At 39.5% G+C, this 17,747-nt stretch overlaps 2 protein-coding genes across 4 annotated transcripts; one reads left to right on the forward strand and one right to left on the reverse strand.

Annotated features, from left to right (window-relative positions):
• Positions 1–279: 279 nt before the first annotated feature.
• On the reverse strand, positions 280–5,344 carry LOC129353939 (kelch-like protein 10). 2 transcript variants are annotated; one of them, XM_055023376.1, is made up of 5 exons: positions 5,119–5,344; positions 3,641–4,127; positions 2,964–3,557; positions 701–850; positions 280–623 (listed from the first exon to the last, which is right to left on the reverse strand). In XM_055023376.1, exons 1-5 carry the CDS (start codon positions 5,217–5,219, stop codon positions 318–320), a joined length of 1,638 nt encoding a protein of 545 aa, XP_054879351.1. In that variant the 5' UTR covers positions 5,220–5,344; the 3' UTR covers positions 280–317. The 2 variants fall into 2 exon arrangements, with proteins under 2 accessions (XP_054879351.1, XP_054879350.1); XM_055023375.1 differs by having other exon boundaries at positions 5,086–5,344.
• A 1,021-nt stretch (positions 5,345–6,365) lies between these two features.
• Positions 6,366–16,913, forward strand: plekha3 (pleckstrin homology domain containing, family A (phosphoinositide binding specific) member 3). Of its 2 annotated transcripts, XM_055023379.1 has the most exons (9): positions 6,366–6,571; positions 6,976–7,231; positions 9,563–9,679; positions 9,747–9,896; positions 10,018–10,139; positions 11,028–11,132; positions 11,729–11,772; positions 12,492–12,586; positions 13,546–16,913. In XM_055023379.1, the coding sequence occupies exons 2-9, from the start codon at positions 7,177–7,179 to the stop codon at positions 13,653–13,655; spliced, it is 798 nt and encodes a 265-aa protein (XP_054879354.1). In that variant the 5' UTR covers positions 6,366–6,571; positions 6,976–7,176; the 3' UTR covers positions 13,656–16,913. The 2 variants fall into 2 exon arrangements, with proteins under 2 accessions (XP_054879354.1, XP_054879353.1); XM_055023378.1 differs by lacking the exon at positions 6,366–6,571 and having other exon boundaries at positions 6,949–7,231.
• Positions 16,914–17,747: the final 834 nt, after the last annotated feature.

Consider the following 17,747-nt stretch of genomic DNA (forward strand, 5'->3'; position numbering starts at 1 on the left):
AAGCAGCGTGAACACAAATGCACACATTACTCAGATTTCCGTTTAGACAAAAACGTCGATCTGTCACAAGTCCAAATGATCAAGATTAATCAGAAAGGTAATCAGAAAGCTTTCAAAATGAGTCAGTTTCTACTTCAAGGTGAACCATGTCTGTCCCAGAACAGACAAGATTGCAAGGGAAATAAAATACATAACCAACCATTATGTAAGTCATTCTTAAGGCGTTATGATAACAATCTTCTCATTTTCCTGGTAAACAAAAATATGTTTAAGTAGATATAAAATCAATGCATTTATTGACATATCTAAGTTGGTTTTTAGTATACAAAAGCAGCAGCATGGGGGATTCGCTCCACCACGCAGCAGTTGACGGCACCACGAGGAGAATCCAGGTCCCGGACAACTTGCCATGTCTTAGTATTTCCGTCATAGCGTTCCACTTTAGAGCACAACTGGTCATTATCATCTGTGAAACCTCCCACTACATAAATCTGGTCCTCTAACACCACAGTCCCAAAGTTGCTACGGGGGTGAGCCATGGGGTTCAGCATGCACCAACATTTGGTCAAGGGGTCATAAGCAGCAACCTCGGATACGTGCCTTCTACCGTCGTAGCCTCCAAGCTGGAAGAAAGGCTGGAATTTAGACGAGGATTACAGCCAAGCTCAAGTCATGAACAAGTTTCTTTAGCTCTCTTTACCACATAGAGCTGGTCTTTGTAGGCAATGACACCTGCTGCCGTTCGAGCGGTTGCCATGTGTGTGATAAGCGTCCACTGATTGGTGTTAGGGTTGTAGCACTCGCAAGAAGATATTGCATCATCCATTAAGAATCCACCGCATATGTACACCTGAGAATCAATAAGGGAGAACAAGAATCATTCTTGACGATTCCTATCTTAGTACGATTTCTGTAATTTCATCATATGTTTGTTTCTAACAGAGGTAGAAGCACAAAGCTTCACCTTACCCAACACAATACAGAGACACAAGGTCAAGAGGTCAAGGCAAAGACTTTGGGGGAAAGCCAGAGTACCTGGAGAGAACTCATGCATGCACAGGTAGAACAAACAGGACAGAACAAACACTAAATACTAAATTGTTAAAACTATAGATTCATCCCACTGAATTCATGTTATCTCTTCCTTGAGCTCAGTTTTAATGCCAGCATGTTGTCATTAAAACTGCTGCTACAAACATTTGTGAAAAAATGAGTTGCCTTTAGGAGCTGAGTGACTCTCAGCTTGGCATAATGGAAAATTTCTCTGTGCATTAAGTCCAGACAAGAAATTTCTTCACTACTGAGAAACCATCCATCCTGCCTAAACCTGCTCATCCTTGCAGGTTTGTGGGGGTGGGGGGCTGATGCCTACCTCAATGGCCAAGATGCAGCATTCAGTTTGGACGGGACCATCCATCACAGAGAAACAGGACAAACAATCATGCACACACAGCTATGAACAATTTAGAGAGTCAAATTTACCTAACTGTCAGGCTTTTGGATTGTGGGAGAAATCCAGAGCAAGAAACCACTCATGCACAAAGGAACATGCAAACTCCATGCAGAAAGACCCCATGATGGGATTGAAAGTTGAACCAAAAGGGAATGGTAGCAACATAGCTGAGAAGTGCTGGCCACAGATCAGTGGAGCCTGAAGGGCAGAATGAGCTGGACTCCTGGGGAGTGAAGATTTGCTCTCTGGGGCGATTGCTCATGTTTTTCTGACACTTTGATGGACCAGTTTGGGTTTGGCAGTTACCTAGCCTACTAACCTCACAATTGCATTTCTTGAAGTGATCAAAGACTCCCAAAAATATGTTTTGAACCTTGTTAAAAGCCTTCCCTTCAAAATGTTTTTCCTGGTGCAAATGGTGAGCCCACTTATGAAACGCTTTGTCTGTTCTACCATCACTCGTAAAAAAGACACCTAAAAACACAAATACCTCCAATCAAAGCAAAATGCTCACCATCTCACTGAAAATATTTATTAGACAACAGGACTGATTTAATGGTATATAGGTTTTCAGAAGGGGGCTGCACAGTTAGTATGCTGTTGTTTTGCAACAAGAAGATCCTGGGGTTTTCTGCAAAGAGTTTGCATATTCTACCTGTGCATGCATGAGTTCTCTCCAGGTACTCTGGTTTCTCCCACACTCCAAAAGCATGACAGCTAGATCATGCTTTTGGACCTACCAGTCAAGGTAAAGGTATGTTGTTTTCTGAATTGTTCATAGGTGTGAATGTGCGCATGGTTATTTGTCCTGTGTGTCTCTGTATTGCCTTTGGATGGACTGGCAAGCTCTCCAGGGTAGGCTTCTTTCATCTGTTGTAGCCATGCTGAATTATAAGGCAGAGTTGAGACTTTCCAAGTGGGAATTCCAAATTCTCCATGTATTCCATTTGATTTTTTTTTTTGTTTAGTTCTCAAAATTACAACTTCTTCATACAGAAGGAGCTCACCAATATCTGGAAATGAACAGAGTCCCAACCTCTGAGATATAGTTCAGTGAAAAAGTATTTGCCAAACGTAGATTTCTACTGATATTCAACATTATACAAAGATAATCTGAGTAAATACAGAAGAAGAAGAAGTGACTAGAACAGAACCTAAGGAAGGTCACCAGTTCTCAAAAAGTAAAACACCAGGCCCTGATAAACAGATGAGAAACAAAGTCACTGAAATATTTCGGCCTGGAAAAAGTTAGAAATCCATTTCTAAGGCTTTGGGATCCCAGTGAACCACAGTGAGAGACAACATGAAGCAGTGATGAACCTTCACAGGACTGTCCAGCCAAACAATTATCCCAAGAATGCATTAAAGATTTGTCCAGGAGATTACTGTATAAACCAAAACATCTGACTCTGTTAAGGTCAATGTTCATGATTCAACAACACTTTAGCTAAAAAGACCTTTCAGAACCATAGAAGGTCAAACCTTGTCCAAGAACACTTAATCCACTTACCTTCCCATGAAGAGTTGTAGACCCAGCATCGGCTCTGTGTTCAGACATCGGTGCGATCAGAGTCCACTGATTGGTGTCAGGGTTAAACCGTTCTGCAGTTTTGAATGTATCATACTTGTTGCAGCCTCCCATTGCATAGATCTGGTCGTTGAGCACCACTACACTGACATAGCATCGAGCTTTGTGCATCGTCCCCACTTCTTTCCAAGTTTGGGTGGCGAGATTGAACCTTATGACGCTGCTCAAGTAGTGATCAGCGTGGCACCCTCCGACACAGTAGATGTTTCCTTTGAGGTAAACACAGCCGCTGAATTCTGGGAATGGCGCTGGATTTTTGTACACTGTCTTCCAGCAGTTTTTTCGAACATTGTACAACTCAATTTTGTCAGAAGGATAATTGTCTTCAAAGCCCCCAATGGCCAGCAGCACATGAGAAGGTAAACGGGTAGAGGTAAGGGACATCTCCAAGTTGGACCCATGGAGGACCTTCATCGCACTGATTATCATATTGACACATTGTAAATTGTTTCTAACCAGATTATCTTTGCACATAGTTTCGACTAAGTAATCAATGGGTATTTGGAGCAGGCGAACCTGGATAAAGACAGGAGATTTTTATGTAGAAACTAGCAGCATATCTACAGTTTGGGGAGATCCGTGTCCCAACATTCACTTACATGAGTGAAAAGTGTCCCCATGTATCCCCGACGATCCTCAGGAGCAAACTTGACCCATCGGAGGATGGCCTCAAACACAAAGGTCTCCTTTCTCACATTCAGCTCGTCCTTCCTGATGAGTTCCACCAGCTCCTCAACAGGGAGCTGCTGGAAGTCAGCACAAAACTCCACCACCTCCTCAAAGTGTTGCAGGATGTAGAGGTAGGCCACTTCCTTCAGGTCAAGGATCTTGTAGTGATCTGCTAGCTTCCAGGTCTTGATGCAGTTCTTAGGGCAGAGTGTTTGCTGCAGGAAGTCACAGCAGGCCTTAAGGATGCCAGGAACAGCAAAGCGGTCTGCTGCAGCCAACAACTCTACCACATTATCCTCCGTCACCACAACAGAGGAGGTGTAGGCATACTCAAGAATGAGCTCCATGATATTTTGTGACAGGTCAGGGAAACTGTAGACTTGGTGCCCAGATGATTGCTCACTGAGGAAGAGGTCTCTGTGGGAGACCGGAGGTTTAAGAAACATACGTCAAGTGACTAAAGCTGTGGAATACAGTACTTACAAATTGTTTGAACCTTTTTGCCCATTCCTTCATGGAACAGGTAGATTTCTACCAAAATTAAAAACACACAGGTGGACCCAATTTGCTAATTAGATCACTTCTATTGGTTGTAATGGATTTTATTTAAGAGTACAAGAGTAAAGGGGGCTTTATGGAAGACCTCTTTGCTCTTTTGGAAAAGTAAATTTCACAATTATACAACTTTGTGTTGGTCTGTAACATGACATGCTGTTTTTGAAGGAGAAGGAATACTTATGCAAGTTACTGTATGGTTTCTTCACCTTCAAATGAACTTTAATGGCTACAGAAACTTTGAGTAACTTTGCGTAACTTTGAGTAACTTTGCCCTCTTAGCTTTCTGAATGTTACATTTCCTTCATTTGTATCAAAACCTGATGCCTGGTGTGAGCTAAGCTACTGGAGAGTGTCATTGTACCCATCACCATGGAAACATGCATTTGTTTACATTCTAACAAGACAGATGGAAACAGAATAAGTCAGGTTGTAAAAAATAGTACTGAGTCAACTTAATAGGCAGGTTAATAATTTGAACAGAAAAGGTCAATGTGATATAATTACTGAATTTCCCTTTGGATCAATTAAGTATTTTTGAATTTGATTACATAAGGTGGATCAGAAACAATGTCTTTTAATAACTCCAGAGGAGCAGAGCTGTATCAATCAAGCTTAATGCAGCTTCACTAGAACAATTTAAGGAGCTTTTTGAAATGCAAGGCCTGTGGTAGAATTATAGTTTTAACCTGACAACTTTTTCTTCTCCAAAAGATTCCAAAAGCACAATTTAGTGCTTGTGAAAACTCATAACCATTTTACAATATGCCACACTGAGATCAGGAATGAAAGAGAAAATAGCTACGGTATAATGATTTACCTGAAGAAAGCACTGGGGTTGCACAAAACAAACCTGTGAACTTTAAACTCTGCATCTCTGACTTTGATCACAGCATCGCACAGTGTTTCCTCCAGAAACATCTCCTTCCACACGTTATTAGAAGCAATGCTCATTTTTCTGAAGCCTTGAATTAGTTTTAAAGGATGAAAATGTGGTCTTGTTGAAAATAGCAAGTGAAAGCTGCTAAGGGCTTTTTTCAGCTTCAAGTTTTATCTGTTTATACAAATAATGACTTCTAATTTCTTAACAGAACCTCTGGGTTGTATCTTTTTAAATGATATTTTCTATAGAAACTGTTTCAATCATCAACATGGCTTTGTATATTGAAGTGAATAAAATGTATTGTTTGTGACAGACTGGCAACCTGTACAGGGTGACCCCGCCTTTCACTGGAGATGGACCAGCACCTGCTGACCCCCCCCCAGGGAACAAGGCTGTTAGAAAATGAATGGATGAAAATATACTGTTGTGTAAAAATTAGAACTCTTTTTGGTTGGGTTTTGTCAATGGTGTGTGTGAGTCAATGGTGAGTGTGTATATAAACATATACACACTCAACGGCCACTTTATTAGGGACACCTTGATAGCACCGAGTTGGACCCCCTTTTACCTTCAGAACTGCTTTAATACAGATTCAACAAGGTACTGGAAACATTCCTCAGAGTCTGGTCCATATTGACATGATAGCATCACACAGTTGCTGCAGATTTGTCCGCTGCACATCCTTGATCCGAATCTCCTGTTCCACCACGTCCCAAATATGCTCTATTGGATTGAGGTCTGGTGACCATTCGAGTTCAGTGATCTTACTGTCGTGTTCAATACACCAGTCTGAGATGATTGGCGCTTTGTGGCATGGTGCATAATCTTGCTGGAAGGAACCATCAGAGGATGGATAGACTGTGCTCAGCAACAATACTCTGGTAGCCTGTAGAGTTGTTGTAAATATACAACATAATGTCTGAATAAATATATGTTGAGCTTTAGAAGTGAAATAAACAATCTGCTCCTGAACGTTGATAAGACAAAAGAGATCATTGTCGACTTCAGGAGGTCTCAACCCAACGACACACGACTCCTCATCAGCAACAGCAGTGGGGATCATCAGCAGCACTGAGTTCCTGGGGGTTCACAGTACAGACAACCTTGGCTGGGCACCTCATATTACATCACCTTTTTTGGTGAAAAAGGCACAGTTATGTCTGCTCTGATCCTTCCTTTCCCATCCTTTCCATCTTCTACAGAGATGCCAAAGAGATCCTGCTGACCAGCACTATCTCCACCTGGTCTGGGAGCTGCAAGGCCTCAGACTGGAAATCTCTGTGATCTCTGACTCCACATCCTCTCCATGGTCTGTTCATCTAGTTGGTGTCTGGCAGAAGATTCCATAGCATCTGCAGCAGAACAGCCAGACTCAGAAATAGCTGTCCCCCACTGGCCATCAGACTGCTCAACAATCCCATCAGTAAGACTGACTGATTGAGACTGCTTGAAAATGCTAAGTTATATACATTTAGCAACATATTATTTTTTGTATATTATGTATTTATAGGCACACGTGTGCTCTGGTGGCCAAGCTTTGACATTTTATTGACAATTTCACTTGTGTCTTTGTGCAATGACAGTAAAATAAGTCTAAGTCAAAATCACTTCAAAGAGTTGAAAGTGTACTTTCCTAAATAAATGTCTTTAATTCTTAAAAAAAAAAAAAAAGAAGGAAACACTGAGTGTGTAGTTTGCTTGTGTTTTGTTAATTAATTGCTTGTTCCTTGTATGTTTTTAACCCATTGCTTAGGGTTAGAAAGCTCAATTGTCCCTCGCAGCTTCCCGTACAAAATCCGCTGTTTTGTTGACACTTTTCTCCATCAGCTGATTCCCCGCTGAGAGACGATGAGCAGCTCCACACAGACTCACCTCTTCAGCTCAGTTTTCTCCGGCGAACAATCGGCAGATTTCAGGAAGCCTCTCTTTCATGCTGAGGAGAGCAGCAGCTGAGAATGGCCGCTGTTTGCTAACGAGTCCCTGAGCATTAGCTTTAGCTCCCAGCTAACATCCACCTTCAGTAACCCGATGTTCGGAGACGTCATGGAGGGCATTTTATACAAGTGGACTAATTACATGACAGGTGAGGACTCTGGCTGATAGTTTTTTAGTGTAATTTGATTTCAGACCATTTTTATTTTATTTTATTTTATTCTTTTGCGAATGTTCATTGTGTTAGAAATGTTCCTTTCCAACTCTTAAGTAGCTAACATTAATGAACACCTGTTTAAGTGATGCAGAAACAGTAAGACAAACTCCCATGAATAAATATGGAGATATTTATAATAATTTAGCGATGCCTTGAAGCGGACAGCTTAAAATAATGTCGGTAAAAAATCCAGGTAAACAGTTTCTCTTTACCTACATAAAGTTGGACACTTCATTTAGTATTGCTGCATAATAAATCTTTATTTTCAGTTCTGTGTGGCTCTAAATATCTAAGTTAAAACTAAAAAAAATATATAAAATGTTTTTGTCTTTTTGTAGCCAAACTAACTGTCTAGTGTAGAAATATTAATTAAATAAACAGCTAACAGTTGGAAGGACTTGAAGTTCACATGAAACAGAAATAGTTTGTGATAATTACTCGTGCTATTTTAATACAATTCAGTCACTACGGATAAAAATAATATTTACAAACCTGTCTTTATTTAGTTGCTTAATAAATATCTTTTAATATTTAATGTTCGTTGGGTTCTGTTAATTGTTCCTGGAATAGTTTATTTCTGTTGTTATACTATTCACTCAATGCAATCACTTAATAATTCAAGTAAGATAAAAATGACAAATGTTTATTTTAATAACATTAACTGAACTGAAGTGTGTTCCTGAATGAACTTGTGCTATAAACTACAGGAGATGTTGGAGGTACATAGCAGTAGATCTGTACTACTGCTGTTTGATATTTATTACATTGACCTGCATCTAAAATCTAAGATTAATATCACTTGATCATGTCTTTTACTAGTGTGCCACACAACAGAATGTGACTCTACTTTGTAGATAAATACTTTGTAATAAATCAACTTTGTAGAGTCACATTTTGTTTTCACTCCAGCTGTGAGTTTGTTATGGTTTGTCTCTAGCAGCTTTTCATTGGAAAATGTGAATGTTCACTGACATCAGCCACTGATTGGAGAACATCAGTGAAGATCTTGCTACAAAATTTGCAACCAGAAGTTGGTCAGAACTTTGACTGGACCATGCTGTTGTATGTCGGGTGTGTGTTGTGAAGTAATTCAAATCCACCCAAGCTTGTGGTTGCAAGAGGCCAAAATGTGAAAAGGCTCAGAGTCCATTCTGCAGGCCGCTGTGTTTTCTGAATAAATTCAGTTTTCTAACACAGATTCCAGATCTCCAATTCAGAGAGTTGTTATGACGATGGGAGCAATTTAACATCCATGCACCCATTTGGGAATTTTTCTGGTTTTCTGTCATCAAGAATAAACAGTTTGACTATAATACAGTCTGGTTCTTCTTCCATTGAGCTAGAGCAATGGTGGATTGTCAGGATTTACAAGATCAGGTGGATTTGTTTTTCTTCAAAACTAATCTGCTACCGATCTCTGTACTGTTCCTGTATAAGTATATGCAATGTTTTGGGTTTTTTTTTTTTACTGTAAATCCTCCTCTGTTTAATCAGGGTTTTATGTTGGGTCGGATTGTTCAGGATTACAGGAAGTATCTGAAACAAAGACGTTTATGTAGAGTTTCTGCATTATTAAAATAATAGAGAAGCTGATCCTAGACCAGATACTTTCGGCCTCTAGACAATTTTTTATGTACTCTGGCTCCAAAGCCAGATTGTTAATCCCAAATTAGCTGCAGATGGAGAAATCCAACATCAGAGCGGCTGCAAAAGGCAAAAATTCTCTTTTATTTACACGAATAACAGGTAAACGCATCACAATAAGCACTTAATCCATGATAAATTAAAATAAGCTCAATATTTTTGAAAAGCAACTTTGTTTTCAGAGACATAATCCACTTTATTTATGTTTCCAGTTGTATGTGGTTATTAACTCTGATTTGTTGTGTTTTATTTGGATCTTTGGATCTTCCAGTTCCTGTGTGGAGTGTTATGTACAAAATTAATGTTTATCAATTTTTGACTGAGCAAGCTTGCATTATAGTTAATTAATCAAAACAACAATATTATTTAGTGCAATAATTTTTTGCCTTAAAAATTAACCTCCATTTTTCTGTTTGGAAAAGACTGGAGAGTTTTGCAGAGAAATCTATAAAACTGCTAAGCCCGTCGCAATAAATCAATGAATCACATCAAAAGTTAAAATGAAACCGTCTTGTCATTGGCCCCTGGTTAGTCTGACGAATTCAATGACATTAAAGTTTTGAAGTTCTGTCAGCGTTGTTCAGAAATCTTGTGGGATAAGTGTGTGTTCTGTGTCTGCAGGCTGGCAGCCACGCTGGTTCGTCCTGGAAGACGGCGTAATCTCGTACTACGACAGCGAGGACGACGTCGCGAAAGGCAGCAAGGGATCCATCAAGATGTCCGTGTGTGACATTAAAGGTGGGTCTGCCTGGCCTGGTCTCGTCACTGTGAAGGTAAAGGTATCCAACCACACGTTGTGTTTCAGTCCATCCTACAGACTCGACTCGTCTGGAGCTGATCATTCCCGGTGAGCAGCATTTCTATGTGCGAGCCGTGAACGCCGCAGAGAGGCAGAGGTGGCTAGTGGCGTTGGGATCGTCCAAAGCTGGAACTCTGGAAAGCCACAAACACAGAGGTACGTTGTGATGTAATCAGTTAACTTGATCAATAAAGCTTTGTTATTGTAAACAAACTTATCTGACCACTGTGTGTGTGTGTGTGTGTGTGTGTGTGTGTGTGTGTGTGTGTGTTGTCAGGTTCAGACTGTCTGAAAACCAAAATGTCTGAACTTCGCCTGTACTGTGACCTCCTTGTCCAGCAAGTCCAGACGATCCAATCACAGCACAGTGCAGACGCAGAAGCCCCGCCCACTTCAGAGGTAAGACAAAACCAACCTGTTTGGATTAAACTGGTCTAAACATGGGTCAGAAATGACCGCAAGCAAGTTGTAGAGAAGAAAGTAGACATTTAGAATCTTTGTCCTCAAAATAAAGAAATTGTACTCAAACTTGTTGCAATAAATCAATTAATCGCATGATAAATTAAAACCAGCTAGATCATTTCTATTTACAAGACTGTATTTTTCTCTTTTTATCAAAAACTGGATGACGTCTTCAGTCTGGTGCTTTGGTCTCAACTAAATTACGATAAATGTTCTATAGAAATTAAAGTTTATTGACCTTTGAAAATGTGTTCTTGCATTATTAGGCCCTTACTGTATGTTACTTCAAAATGGCCTCAAAGCAACAATATTATTGTTTATCTCAATAACGTCTGGGACAATTATGGTGATGGGCCTATCCAACATGTTGTATCATATCCAACATGCCGTATCATATCCAACATGTTGTATCATATCCAACATGCCGTATCATATCCAACATGTCGTATCATATCCAACATGTTGTATCATATCCAACATGTTGTATCATATCCAACATGTTGTATCATATCCAACATGTTGTATCATATCCAACATGTTGTATCATATCCAACATGCCGTATCATATCCAACATGTTGTATCATATCCAACATGTTGTATCATATCCAACATGTTGTATCATATCCAACATGCCGTATCATATCCAACATGCCGTATCATATCCAACATGTTGTATCATATCCAACATGCCGTATCATATCCAACATGTCGTATCATATCCAACATGTCGTATCATATCCAGTAAATCAGTATGATACTGATTTACTGAGCAGAACTTCACCCTGAACAGTGGACGTTAAATATGCTGGTTTAACTCTGTTCAGGCCTCGTTGCTCAGTGCCACCTGTGAGACGTTCATCAGGACTTTGGAGGAGTGTATGAGCCTAGCCAACCAGAGTTTGACCCCTGACCTCCGACCTCCTGAAAGGGTAATTCAGTTTTCATATGCGTTTATGTCATGCAATGCATGTTTGGACAGTTATTCTCTCTTGTTTTGGACGCTGTGCACCATACCAACTTTTAGACAGCTGTTATGGTGTGTTATCATGGCAACAAGGTACTCATAATCTCTCTGCTTGGCCAGGCAGATATAAAAAGTAGCAGCAAAGCAAAGGAAGTGGATTAGCAAGGGTTCTAAGAACTGATTTTAACATCCAGGAAGTGTTACTGTTGAGTATCGTCTCTGCTGCCCTAATATTGAGCTGTTAGCATCTCATACAGCAACAATCTTCAGTCAGAGGCCTCTTAAGATTTGTTGCGAGTCTGACTGCTGAAGGAGATCCTTCCTGCTCACAGGATCACCATCCACAACAATTCTTGGAAGCTACTTGGATGATATGAGTTACAATAACATTAATTCCCCCTTTAGAATACATGAAGTATTTTTTAATTGATTAAAAAAAAAGTAAAACTTGCACATTTTAAATGTCCTGTCCAGCTGCTCTTTTGTGAAATTGTGTGATTTATAAAAAACAAGGCTGGTTTTAATAACGTTGGCATCATAAATGTTTCTGTCCCTCTGCAGATGAAGCGCTCCATCAGCCACCCTGGTACTTACAGCTTTGACAGGTCAGTTCATCAGTAACACAGTGTAGACTTCAGAACAGACTAAAAAAGCCAGTTGATCAATAAATGTATTGAAGCTTCTTTCTTATCAACCAGTTGCTTCATTAAATTCAACCAGTTGCTTTTATCTAGATCTCTGTGACAGCCAAACATGTTCAGGTCTGAAACAAGGTGTTTGGTTTGTGTTGTTGTTTTCTGCACCTCGCTGCTTCCTGCAGCAAAATGATTTTCTACATTTCTGAGCTGTGAAATTCCTGCTGAGATTAACTTCAATCCTCTCACCAGGACTAACTCAGGAATTTTAAACAAGGATAGAAAAAAAACGTGTGGAGGATTTTACTACAGAAAACAGAGAAGTCTTTATTAGCAGAGGTTGACAAAAGTGAGTTGAGCATTAATTAGTAGAAAATGTAATAAAGATGTAACAAAGGCTGCACTGAATTATTTTTGGTTGGTTAGTATTAAAGTAAACATTTTTCAAATGAACAGAACCTCAGTTGTTGAGAGAAGAGCCACAACCTCAAACATGTCGTGTTTTAATAGAAACACAACACCAGCAGTTTTTTAAATACATTTTTAAAGGTTTATTTTTGCACTTAATGAGTTTCTGAAAATATCTTTTTATACAGACAGGTTTCCCTCCAGTGCAATCAAATGTGAGTCAGACCACATTGAGTTTGTTCCATCCTGTCTGGTGTGTTAGAGGCTTTATCTCCCTCCAGGTCAGGTGTACTAAAGGAGTATGTGAGTGGAGGTCAGAGGTCAGCTCCACGCAGACACCGAACGTCCTCCGACAGCTCCGTCTACGAGACTGAACGTAAGACTCAGACATTTTACTGAATATTTAAATGAGTTATGTAAAGACTTTCTACAACAGACACAACTGCAACGGGAAAAGAAGTAATTAAACCCCTCAAACCTTTTTACATTTTGTCACATCACAGCCACAAGCTTCAGCGGATTTAGTTACAATGCTGGGTGGAAGACAAATGCTTGAAATGTTTCTCTGACATAGAGCCATGTAATTTGACTGGTGGTGATTATCTGAAGTTTTGAGCACCACTAGCTAACATGCTAATCATCAACATTAAGTCCGCAAACACTAAAGAGCTGCACCAACATGGTATTTAGCAGACGCTAATGTTAAAGCTCTCACTTCCATTCAAATTCTATCTGTCCTTAAACCTAACACATGATCAATAATGTTTCTAGATATTCTATTTAAGTTCATATCTTAGTGTTTGTGATTAGTTGTTGCTGTAAGTCTGAAATAAAGTTATTAGGAGAGGAAATAAGAAAACTGGGGAAGAGAAAAAGGAAGTGGTGCATAAACAGTCTTCACCCACTTCAAAATAAGAGCATGAATATAAACAGCTAACTTCTTGAAGAATAGAGGTCTTTATTTAGCAGTTGTCAGACAGTAAAGTGGGTAATGACAGAGGGGGAAGATGTGCAGCATCGGTCTGCGTCTAGGACTGAGGCCTCTGAACCTGAGTTGTGCTTCATATCTGCACCAACGTCTCAATGTGTCTTACTTCAAGAACTCAACATTTGGTGACTTCAACACAGATGTCGAACTTTATTCAACTGAAAGTTGACTCAACAACCAATTAAATTAGTGCTTTAGAATTTATCCAAAAGATGAATTTAGGGGATGTTAAGTGCTAAAGTTCTCTGTCTTGCTCTCTGGCCAGATGAGTTTTCTGTTCGATTAGTGGCAAAAAAGCTGTGGGTTGGTGTGACGTTTATCTTGAAGCTCCTTTCCTGTTTTTTCAGGTTTGCTTCCGGCCCTGAACGGCGACTCGTCCTCCATCCCGGAGGAGAGGGGAGGCAGTGTGAGCCCGAAGACCACGCCCACAGACACAGACACCGACCTGTCCATCTGAACACGCGACGCCCGACGGGGTGGACAGGAAGGAAAGGTCATTTGGTCTAGAATTTTTAGGATTGTCCCTCCTGGGTTTTCTCCACAGAACCAGTTGAGCAGTTCAGAGTCATTCAGTTTCTTTCTGTCAGTGGTTCATTCACACTCTGGAGAGGTGAGACTCTTTTTGGGAGGTGGGGTGCTGCAGATGAACGATAGAAACCCGGGTCCGGTTTCAGGGCCACGCCAGCTGGTCATACCAGGCAGCTCTATGTGAACATGATGAACTGTGAATTGCTGATTTTTGGACATGCGCTGCTTTAAAAGGACCCCAGAATGTAAATCTGTGTGTTGGGACATTTTAGTGGCTCTGATGGTGGCGTCTCTTTGGACGGTAGAACATCATCTCCATCTATGACGGCTCTGATCTCAAGCTGTTCCTTACAGAACAGCCTCATTGACTAATTCAACAGACGTTGCTCCGCAGACCTCTGCCACTTGTCTGACTGCTTCTTCTTATTGCTACGATGAAGCGAATCCTGCATCTGATTGATGTTTCTTTAAACTAACCTCAGTTTACAATTATTCACCCAAATTCCGTTGTTGATGAGCAGGTCCAGTTTTGAGGAGTTGGGTCACATGAAGGGAGCTGACTTGTTACTGACAGCTTCAATGTGAACATATGTCAGAGTTTTGCTTTGGTAGTATTTGTATTTTGCATTCACTGTATTTTAGTGGTGGAATCCGGTCCAGTCTCACTCTGAGGCCATGATGAAACTGAGATATTTATATTTATATATTTTTTATGAATGTCTCTTGGGAAGTTTTGTGGAAGAGGTGGTAAAACTGGTGGTTTACTGTAAGTCTATCTTTAACTGTTCTGATGTTACAGAGTTTAGATGTTAAACTTTAACTGGGACGTTTTTATTGGATTGCAAAAGCAGGAAGTAATTTAGTTTGTAGCTTTGTTCCAAACACGACTGTTTGTACCCAACAGGGCAACTTTGTTTTTTGTACCTGATTTAAACTGATCATTTCAAGTCATTTTCTACCATCGACCTGCAGTCTGTTGTAAGGATATGTAGGTCTGAAACTCCAGTAAACGATATCTGCAGTTATTCAGGTTTAATCAGATGTTACAATCTGTTTTATTTGTTAGGGATCAACTGAATCAAACAGGGATGAGAACCAAGATAAAGTCGTGGAAACACTGAACTGCTGATAAACAAAGATGGAAAGTTATGTGATTAATAAGACTGAGACACCAGAGGTCACAAACTGACAAAACCCAGAGCAGGAGTTTAATTGGTTTAAAGTCACTGGAGTGATTAGGTATAATGCTTTCTATAATGATTCTTAGTGGCATTTTGATGCTAGTATCCTTCAACCACCAGGTGGCACCAGAGTTGAAGTGTTTGAGTCTTGTCAGAACAATGAGCAGCAAAACTTTTCCATTCTTGAATCTTCAGCAGCTCACTGCTGTTCACAGACTGGTGGGAGAAAACCCTCTGCTTTCCTAAATGACATTGTTATTCTTCTCTTTCATTTCATGAGAGTCACTTACAGAGTCCCATCTGCTACTGATGAACTACTGGAGATGAGCCACATCACTCCTGTAAACTCTAAACTTCAGCAGATGTAGAAAATGGTCCAAACATTTTGCCATTGCAGATTATAATGAGGGATTCTTCATAAATCACATCATCCTGTCTGTGTGTTCATAATTATACCTATATGTATTTTATAAAATGTTTTGGATGATTTTAAAGTCACAGTCCAACCTTCAAAGAATGTGATCCTGAACATAAGTGACAGAAACTGAACATAGAAGATTGCTGATGATGATGATGTGGTTGTGTTTTCATCTTAACTTGTACAACAACCACATTTTCTTTTTGTTTTTTATACCTCCTCTATCCTAACAGTGATTGGCTCTCAGATCTCCATTGTCAGGATTAGTTCAGCTGGTTCTCAGAGGGTTGCAAAGGGTTGAAGAGTGATCCGTTCTGGTGATCCTCAGTAGATCACAGGAGCCTAAACTATTTCAAACGGTTGTTTCATGTGGAAGCAGGCCAGTCCTGGAGGCCATTTGTGCCGTCGTTGGTCATTGCTGCATTGATTTGGTGTGGAATGTTTAAACTGCATCTTCACAACTTATTTTCTGTTGTGGCACTTAACATGAAGTAATAAAAACATGTGGTGTTTTTTCTGTGACTATGATTTTTGATCTCTGCACGCGCCTGACGGACAGCTGCAACGTTTCTGCTTGTTACCAACAGATGCACATTTTACACTCCTGTAAAGAAATCGCTTGAATGCAGAGAAAAAAAACGACTATCTGATTGGATAGTCGTGAAAACTGTCAAATTGTGAAGCTGTTGTATTTTTATATGTCATGTACATGTCTACATGCACATTCACCACAACTTGTAACTTTTCCACAGGCAAAATGAAAGTATTCAGTAACCATGTATTACCTTCGCCAACATAAAGTCTGTAAATGTTGATTTTCACTTTAAAGTGATTCTGTCAGTGTTAAGTGGATTAAAGTGACACTTTACAATGTGATGGCTTTTTCTGATTATCATACAGGTGTCATGATGTTCTCTGTTGCAGGATGTTCCTATAAATTCAATGTAAATATTTACTCTGAATATTTACTCACAGATCAATTTAAACAATTTGACTTAATTTTCTGCTGCTGACTAACATCGTTTGTCACAGCATGATGAAGCAGCATTTTCATACTTTAAGCTAAGTGATGACATCCATTAGGTTTCATTAATGTGATTTAGCCAGATCTTGTTTGAACATGTGAAGAGTTTGTATGAAAATAAAAAATGGATATTAGGAGAAAGTTCTGTTGCATTGAAAGCAGATTCCAAGATGAGCCAGTCATCTTGGAATTACAATCTTAATTCTTAGGGATTTTTCTTTTTATTGCAATGTTTCATCATTCAGTCTGTGTTTATTTTGGAACCAAAGGAAATTTTCTAATCACTTGTAGTTCTTACATTTGTTGGATAAATAGTACAATTCTCTTCATGTGGTTCTTACTCAGCTCAGTTTCCACAATGTCAGACTAAAGTTGAAGTAAATGGTTTTTGATTTATATATTTATAAAGTAGAAAAATGTAATTCATCTCCTGAATTCCTTTTATGTATTTATTACAGCCTGGTTGTTAGCCTGATATCAGGAACTGCCTTAAGAGCTGCACAGAGCGACATGTGGTTGTATCACATCTGATTTTTATTGTCTGAATAAAGTTTTTGAAGCTGATTCAAAACTCTGCATATTTAACTCGTGTAAAAACTTCTAAATATTTGACCTCTGTTATGCATCGTCTGTCATGTTCATAAACCTGAGCTGCTCTGCTTCACTCTGAACATTTCAAACTACAGACACCATGGATACCAGGCACAGATACCACTACTTCAGAATTTACTCAAGTACAATTTTAATGTTGCAGTCGCAACATGATAATGTTAATAAGAAGATGCTCTGTTGAAGAATTATTTGCATTAACAGTTCATTTTTATTTGTCAGTATCACTAGTTGGGATTTAGACAGTTGCTACCTCTGCTAACGGGTTTTCTTTTTGGAGCAAACTTTTTAGTATTTTCAGTGGGTTTATTTTTTCCTTCAAATAACTTTTTATGATGCATTAGTTTTAACTGGAAAATTAATACCTGGAGTAAAAAGCATCTTCACAGGATTATAACACCTATAAGGTGGACTTGGGGGGAGGTAAGTTTACTTCATACATTTAAAAAAATGTTTTTTAAGAAAACAATTTTGGCTAAACTGTTTTCATCATTCGAGGTCACCTGTTTGTTTTGAGGGGGTGTGGGGGGGGGGGTTGGAAGCCCCTCTGTAGCAACTTTAGTTTCAAACAAACAGACTTTGTAAAAAACCATTTCAGGGTTACAGTGAATGCAGAATGTTGAGTATAGAGATAACCAATTAATACTAAAGTTGTGTGAGATATAATTGTTCTGCCAGACAGAACAACTCCCTGTAAAAGACATTTTTAAACGTGGGAACCCAAACCTTATTCCTGATCCCACAAGCGACTTTTCTTTCATTCCGTCTTTAGAGCTGCTGTCTGTCGTT

Source organism: Poeciliopsis prolifica, unplaced genomic scaffold, assembly GCF_027474105.1.
Source record: "Poeciliopsis prolifica strain line A6 unplaced genomic scaffold, Auburn_PproV2 SCAFFOLD099, whole genome shotgun sequence".
In the NCBI taxonomy this organism is placed as follows: domain Eukaryota; kingdom Metazoa; phylum Chordata; class Actinopteri; order Cyprinodontiformes; family Poeciliidae; genus Poeciliopsis; species Poeciliopsis prolifica.

What these genes read in the sequence shown, in the direction of transcription:
- LOC129353939 (XM_055023375.1), bottom strand. Translation starts at nt 5,219, where the DNA reads ATGAGCATTGCTTCTAATAACGTGTGGAAGGAGATGTTTCTGGAGGAA. An exon ending in AACCCCAGTGCTTTCTTCAG is followed by an intron (nt 4,128 to 5,085) that starts GTAAATCATTAT and finishes GGTCTCCCACAG; the next exon opens with AGACCTCTTCCTCAGTGAGC. An exon ending in TGGGGACACTTTTCACTCAT is followed by an intron (nt 3,558 to 3,640) that starts GTAAGTGAATGT and finishes GTCTTTATCCAG; the next exon opens with GTTCGCCTGCTCCAAATACC.
- plekha3 (XM_055023379.1), top strand. Translation starts at nt 7,177, where the DNA reads ATGTTCGGAGACGTCATGGAGGGCATTTTATACAAGTGGACTAATTAC. An exon ending in GTCCGTGTGTGACATTAAAG is followed by an intron (nt 9,680 to 9,746) that starts GTGGGTCTGCCT and finishes GTTGTGTTTCAG; the next exon opens with TCCATCCTACAGACTCGACT. An exon ending in ACCTCCGACCTCCTGAAAGG is followed by an intron (nt 11,133 to 11,728) that starts GTAATTCAGTTT and finishes GTCCCTCTGCAG; the next exon opens with ATGAAGCGCTCCATCAGCCA.